Here is a 7,120-nt window from a genome sequence, read left to right as displayed (position 1 = left end):
GGGGGCCCCCCCCCCCACGCCCCGAGGAAGACTTCAGGCCGCCCGCGCCTGCAGCAGCAGCAGCAGCAGCAGCAGCAGCAGCAGCCGCCAGCAGCAGCGGTAGCGGTACGCAGCTCGCTCGCAGCTTTCGGGAGGTGGGCTGGAAAGGGGGGTTCGAAACACTTTTGCAATTTATTTTAGGGTTTAGGGTTTAGGGTTTAGGGTTTAGGGTTTTGGGAGAAACAACTCTTCGCTTCGCTCACCGCCGCCGCGACCGCCGCGACCGCCGCCACCGCGGCCCCCACGGCCGCCCCCCCGGCCGCCTCGGAAGCCACCTCCTCCTGCACCAGCAGCAGCAGCAGCAGCAGCAGCAGCAGCAGCAGCAAAGGAGCGGAAAATTCAAACAACAACTTCTAAAACTAGCGCATGCAGCTCCAGGGGACTCCCAGAAGCAGCAGCGGCTTTCGAGCTGCTGCTGCAGCAGCTCAAAATGCCCCGAAACAAGAAAACGCACAGAAACGCAAGCAGCAGCAGCAGCAGCAGCAGCAAGGCTGCAGCAGCAGCAGCAGCTCAACCGCCGCAGATGAAGGCTCTAAAGCCCCCTTTTGAAGAAGTTTGAAAAATAAAAGAAGTTAAGTCCGCGCGTACCCCTCATTTTGGAGAAGTTGAATGAAAAGAAGTGCAGAACTGCTGAGTCGGAGTGGCTCGGGAAAGCGAACTGGAAACGGAACTTCGGGAGGGACTAAAACCCCTTCGGAGTTGAAATAAATGCAAAAAAAAGAAAATAAAAGAAAATAAACCTTTTAGTTTTCTTTTTTTCGCAAAATAAACCAGTGGCTTCCTCCCATGCAACTTGAACGGAGCCACTGCTGTGGGGTGCGGGCCCCGGCTGCTGCGCTGCTGCTGCTGCTGCTGCCTTTAAAGCCCGATCTTCTTTTTAAAAGTCAAATAAAAGCATTTTGCAAATAAAAGAAAAGATTCCGCGAAGATCTGCTGCTGCAAAGCTCCGCAAAGACAAAATGCCCCCAGCAGCAACGCTGCATGTACTTGGCTCACTTGCCGGCATTTGAGAAGGCGAGTCTAGGCTTTCAGGGTGTATATACACTCCAATTCCTTCGTTTTCACTTATTTATTTATTATTTATTTATTTATTTTATTTTATTTTCTCATAACTGCATTTCTTATTCCGAGGGCTTCCGCACGCGGGCTGCTGCAGCAGCCACACAAGCCTGCCGCAGCGCAGACTCGAAACCCGAAAGCTAGAAAGGAATTCAGTTCAACTTTCTTCTAAACCGGAAATTAATTTAATTTAATTAATTTGAAATTAAACTGCAAAAGAAAAACTGCACAGAAAGACCTCAGGGGGCCCCTGAGACCTTTCTGTGCAGCTTTTGCTTTCTTGCTCACGGCCACGCAGCCAGAGGGTACTGCCGGGGGGCCCCCGGGGGCCCCCGGGGGCCCCCCTGAAGCATTTCTTTGCAGCAGCAGTTTCGCAACTGAACCCTTTTGGGGGCCCCCTTTTAGTCTCTATTTTGTTGGATGAAATGCAATTGAGTCCGAAAGTTTAAAAACAAAATCTGCATTTTCGGAATTCAAGAAATGCATTTGCTAAGCACTTTCATCTCAAAGAAACCGGCAAGAAAGGGGAAGGCTCGCTGCCAGATAAAGAACTATTCAAGGGTTTAGGGTTTAGGGTTTAGGGTTTAGGGTTAGGGTTTAGGGTTTAGGGCTCAGGGTTTAGTAGGCCTTGAAACGTTCCTTTGAGCCCCTAATGTTGAACTTTGCAATTTTAATGAAGAACTATTTAAGGGTTTAGGGTTTAGGGTTTAGAGTTTACTAAGCCTTGAAACGCAGCAGCAGCAAATTTTGCTGCTGCTGCAGCAGCAGCAAAGCTTTGCTGCAGCGCAGCAGCTTTTCAGTGAGCCGGTGGCTGTTTGAATTAATTTTAAAATTAATTTTAAAATTAATTTTAAAATTAATTTTAAAATTAATTTTAAAATTAATTTTATTTTTAAATTAAAATAAAATAAGTTCAGAAAGTTTTTCTTTCAAGTTTGTGCTCTGCATGCCTTTCTAAAAGCCCTCTTTGTCTTTTAAGATAATCCAAAATTAATTCTATTAAATCTTTTTGAAGTTCATTTCTTTTCTGTCTCCAATTCAACCCCGAGGGAGACTTGAAGTTCAGATAATTCAAATATTTAGGGTTTAGGGTTTAGGGTTTAGGGTTTGGGGTAGTTTGTCGATGAGCTTGCGAAGATCTTTCGTGGTTTGCAGGACTTTAGGGTTTAGGGTTTAGGGTTTAGGGTTTAGGAAACCCTTGAAAGGACTTTCCCGCTTTTTTAATTTATGTGGTTTAATAAAATGCATTAAAAACAACTTAGCCAAAAGCGTTTATTAATTCAGAAAGAAAGAAAGAAGTTTTAAACAAAATGAATTAAATAATAGTAATTAAATAATGTAATTAAATGAAGACACTAAATAAAAATAAGCAAATAAAGATAATTAAATAAAAGTAATTAAATAAAGTTAGTCCATTAAAACCAACTAAAGAATGTAATTGAGTAAAAGTAATTAAATAAAATAATTCAATAACAAGTAATTACATGAAAGCAATTTAATAATAATAATAATAGTGATAATAATAACAACCATAATAGTAATAATATTTAAAATATAATAATGAAAACATAATATAATAGTAATGTTGTAAACATAATAATATCCATAATAATAATAATAATAATAATACTAATAATAAATAATAGCTAATAATAATAATAATAATAATAATAATAATAATAATAATAATAATAATAATAATAATAATAATAAGATAATATAATAATAATAATAAAGTTAAAAACATAACAATTCATTTCCATTCTCCCGAGCCAAACTAAACATTTTTGTCTCAGAGCCAATTTGCAAGTTTGGGGAAAACTGCAGAACAAGAAAAGACTCTTGGCTAGCTGCAGTAGCTAGCTAGCTAGCTAGCTAGCTGCAGCAGCTAGCTAGCTAGCTAGCTGCAGCGGCTGGCTAGCTAGCTAGCTGGCTGCAGAGCCCACTTTCCTAGTCTTGCTGCTGGCAAGCCTGCAGGCAGTCGCTGCTGCAGCTGCTGGGAAAACTTTGTCTAAGAAGTTAATTAAATAAAAATAATTAAAAACAAAAACAAAATCTTTTCGCACTGCAGCAAACAAACCCAATTCGCCGACGCTGCGCTGCTTCCCCAGCATCTTTCGCAGCAGCTTCACAGCAGCAGCAGCAGCAGCAGCAGCAGCAGCAGCAGCAGGAACAAAGTGCAGCAAAGCTGGTCTTTAAAGTCATGAAAAAGGAAAAAAGAAGCAAATAAAGAAGCAGACGAAGCTGCCGCTGCAGCAGCAGCTGCTGCAGCGGCGCGCAGCCCTGCTGCAGCAGCGCGGGCTGTGGGGCCGCCGCATGCAGAAAGCTGCGCAGCAAAGCGCCGCGGGGAGTCGAATTGAATTTGAATTTGCAAAAGTCGAAAGTTGAATTTTGCAAATTGGAGTTTCCTCCGCCGCCGCGCAGCTCCGCCCCGCAAAATGGTAAGCTTTCCGCGCCCCGCGGCGCAGCCTCCTGTGGGGAGGGCCGCGATCTTCAGCTTTCCCGCGGCAACTTGGGTTTTTTTTTGGGCTTTTTCGCAAAACTTTGCAAAGTTTTCTCCGAAAAGTGCAGATCGCCTTGAGAAAGGCCGCCAGCTGCTGCGGGGAGGCCAGCAGCAGCGGCTCCGCCAGCAGCAGCGGCGGCGCCGCAGCGGCGAACTGCTGCTGCGGCTTTCCGCCGCGCGTTCAAGTTTCGTTTCGTCGGAAAAGTAAAAATGAATTCTTCGCGAGTTTTTGGCGAGTGGTGTGGCGCAGCGATGGGGTGTACGTGCAGCTGCGCGGCTCTCCGCCGACGCGGAGTGCTGCATCGGCGCTCGGCAGTTCTTCTTCGTTTCTTTTCCGTTTTTGAATATTTTTGCGTCCGTTTGCATCATTTTGCGTTTTGCGGCGAAGTCGCCGCGCCGTTTGCTCTTGCGACGCGCAGTGCAGCCGCTTTCGAACTGCTTTCCCTGTGGGCTGCTGCTGCAGGGAATCGACTTGAAAAACAGAGGCCGCACCAAGAAGCACGGCCGCCGCGCCTTGGTTTCCAAAAACCCTTACCTGCGGCTGGCCGTGAAGGTGAGGCGTTTTTAGAGTGCAGAGAAAGTCCCGCGAGTTCAAATCGGCGGAGTTGCAGCAGCGAGTTTCAAGTTCCGTTTTTTTCCGATTTTCGCGGTTTCGGGGTCTTTTTCTCGCGTTTTTCGCGCCGCCTCTGGAGTTTATTAGTTTTAATTAGTTTTAATTAGTTTTAATTAGTTTTTAATTGGTTTTTGTTTGTTTTTTTGTTGTTTCGGACTTGCAGCTCTACCAGTTCCTGGCGCGGCGCACCAACAGCAACTTCAACAAAGTCATTCTCAAGCGCCTGATGGCCCCGCGGCGCCTCCGCGCGCCGCTCTCGCTTTCCAAGTTGGCGCTGCGAATGCGCAAAGAGGCCAACAAGACTGCAGTCGTCGTCGGCAGCGTCGTCGGTAGGGCCTCCAAACCCTCGATAAACCCTCAATAAACCCTCAATAAACCCTCGATAAACCCTCGATAAACCCTCTTTAAACCCCCCTTTAAACCCCCTTTAACCCCATCTAAACCCCCCTTTAAACCCCCTTTAAAATCCTCTTTAAACACCTCTTTAAACCCTCTTTAAACCCCCTTCAACCCCATCTAACCCCCCCTTTAAACCCGTTTAAAACCCTCTTTAAACCCCTCTTTAAACCCCCTTTACCCCCCCCTTTAGACCCCTCGTTAAACGCGCCTTCAAACCCTCTTTAGTCCCCTACCAAACCCTCTTCAAACCCTTTTAAAGGGCCTCCAAGCGGCCTCAAAAGTGTTTAAAACCCCCCTTTAGACCCCTCGTTAGAACCCCCTCCAAACTCCCTCCAACTGGCCTAAAAACCCCGTTTAAACCCCCGTTAAACCCCCCTTAAGACCCCTCATTAAAACCCTCTTCAAACCCCCTCCAAACCCCCTCCAACTGGCCTCAAAACCCCGTTTAAACCCCCCTTAAGACCCTCATTAGAACCCCCTTCTCCCCCCCTCCAACCCCCTCCAACTGGCCTAAAAACCCCGTTAAAACCCCCGTTAAACCCCCCTTAAGACCCCTCATTAGAACCCCCTTCTCCCCCCCTCCAACCCCCAGGTTGAGGGAGGAAGTGGCCTCAAAATCCCTTCTTTTTGCTTCTTTTTCCTTTTTCCAGACGACCCCCGGACGCTGCAAATCCCCCCCATGGCCGTCTGCGCGCTGCGCTTCTCGGAAGCCGCGCGGCGGCGCATTTTGGCCGCGGGCGGCGAATGCCTCGCCTTCGACCAGTTGGCCCTGAGGGCCCCCAAGGGGGCCCACTGCGTGCTGCTGAGGGGCCCCCTGCTGCGCGAAACTGACAAACACTTCGGGCCAGCTCCAGGTCCTGCTGCTGCTGCTGCTGCTGCTGCTGCTGCTGCTGGGAGTGGTGCTGCTGCTGCTGCTGCTGGGAGTGGTGGTGGTTGTGGTGGTGGTGGTGTAGTGGTGGTGGTGGTGGTGTGGTGGTGGTGCAGCTGGAGTTGTTGCTGCTGCTGTTGCTGCTGCTGCTGTTGTTGTTGCTTCTGCTGCTGCAGTTGTTGCTGCTGCTGCTGCAGTTGCTGCTGCTGCTGCTGCTGTTGTTGCTGCTGGGGCGGCAGCGGGGCGGAGTTGGAGGGCGCTGGGGCGCTGCAGCAAAAGAAAAGAAAGAGTCTTTGCTGCTGCTGCTGCTGTAGGTACACCCCACTCCCACACGAAGCCCCGCGTCCGCTCCAAAGGCCGGAAGTTCGAAATGGCCAGAGGCCGCAGAAAGTCCAGAGGCTACAAGAACTGATGCAGCAGCAGCAGCAGCAGCAGCAGCAGCTGCAGCAGCAGCAGCAGCAGCAGCACTTCTGGAGGCGGGGCTGCTGCGTCGCACAGTTTTGCTCCCCGGGGAGGGCCAGGGGGGGGCCCCGGGGGGCCCCTGGCTTTCCGCCGCTGCAGCGCAGGCCCGCGGGGAACCTGCTGCTGCTGCTGAGCAGCAGCAGCAGCAGCAGCAGCAGCAGCAGCAGCAGCAGCTGCTGCTGCTGCTGCTGCTGGGACGGACTGGACGCATGCAGCGCCGAACTTCAGTTCAAGTTTTCGAAATTTAGAAAAGAGCTTCGCCACTTGGGATCTGAGGTGTCAGTGAATTATTTAGTTTTGCATTTCAATTCTTTTGCAAAGTGAATTATTTAGTTTTGTTCTTTTTGCAAAATGAATTATTTAGTTTTGCATTTTAATTCTTTTGCAAAATGAATTATTTAGTTTTGTTCTTTTTGCAAATACTTAATAAATCAATTGCATTTTAATTCTTTTGCAAAATGAATTATTTAGTTTTGCATTTTAATTCTTTTGCAAAATGAATTATTCAGTTTTGCATTTTAATTCTTTTTGCAAAATGAATTATTTAGTTTTGCATTTTCTTTTCAAAATGAATTATTTATTTAGTTTTGCATTTTAATTCTTTTTGCATTTAGTTTTGCATTTTGATTCTTTTTGCAAAATGAATTATTTAGTTTTGCATTTTGATTCTTTTTGCAAAATGAATTATTTAATTTGAATTGTTTTGCTTCTCACGAGTTGCAAGTTTGTCCGGTTTTGCAAACTTGAAATAAAAAGAAGTTCAAAAGAAGTTCAAAGAAGTTGAAAAGACAAACAAAGAAGAAGTGAAGGAAAGTTCTTCAGAAATGCTTCAAAGCTGCCATTTAAAAAGAAAGAAAAAAACATTTTAAAAAGAAAAAAAAAAACATTTAAAATGTTTTTTTCTTTTTAAAATGTTTTTTTCTTTTTAAAATGTTTTTTTCTTTTTAAAATGTTTTTTTCTTTTAAGTGGCAGCAAATCCAAAAGAAAATTCACTTGTAAGAAATGCCCCCCATGAAGCTCCGCGGGTCTGGCGCGGAGCCTGCCAAACACAGCAAAAAAAAAAGGTCGAAAGCCACCTGCATTAATTATTAATGGCATTTAATTATTAATGGCAATTAATTATTAATGGCATTTAATTATTAATGGCATTTAATTATTAATGGCATTTAATTATTA

The 7,120-nt window shown here is 45.9% G+C and overlaps 1 protein-coding gene across 1 annotated transcript; it reads left to right on the top strand.

Moving 5' to 3' along the window:
* Nucleotides 1-3,853: 3,853 nt before the first annotated feature.
* ENH_00081050 (60S ribosomal protein L18, putative) lies at nt 3,854-6,191 on the top strand (the record flags this gene model as incomplete). The annotated part of the gene is made up of 5 exons (XM_013577819.1): nt 3,854-3,860; nt 4,021-4,154; nt 4,378-4,543; nt 5,264-5,580; nt 5,796-6,191. 5 exons carry the CDS (start codon nt 3,854-3,856, stop codon nt 6,189-6,191), a joined length of 1,020 nt encoding a protein of 339 aa, XP_013433273.1.
* Nucleotides 6,192-7,120: the final 929 nt, after the last annotated feature.

Source organism: Eimeria necatrix, genomic scaffold, assembly GCF_000499385.1.
Source record: "Eimeria necatrix Houghton genomic scaffold, Enh_scaff888, whole genome shotgun sequence".
NCBI classification, from domain to species: Eukaryota; Apicomplexa; class Conoidasida; order Eucoccidiorida; family Eimeriidae; genus Eimeria; species Eimeria necatrix.
Note: the sequence above shows the minus strand (reverse complement) of the source record. Positions and strands in the feature narration are given on the sequence as shown.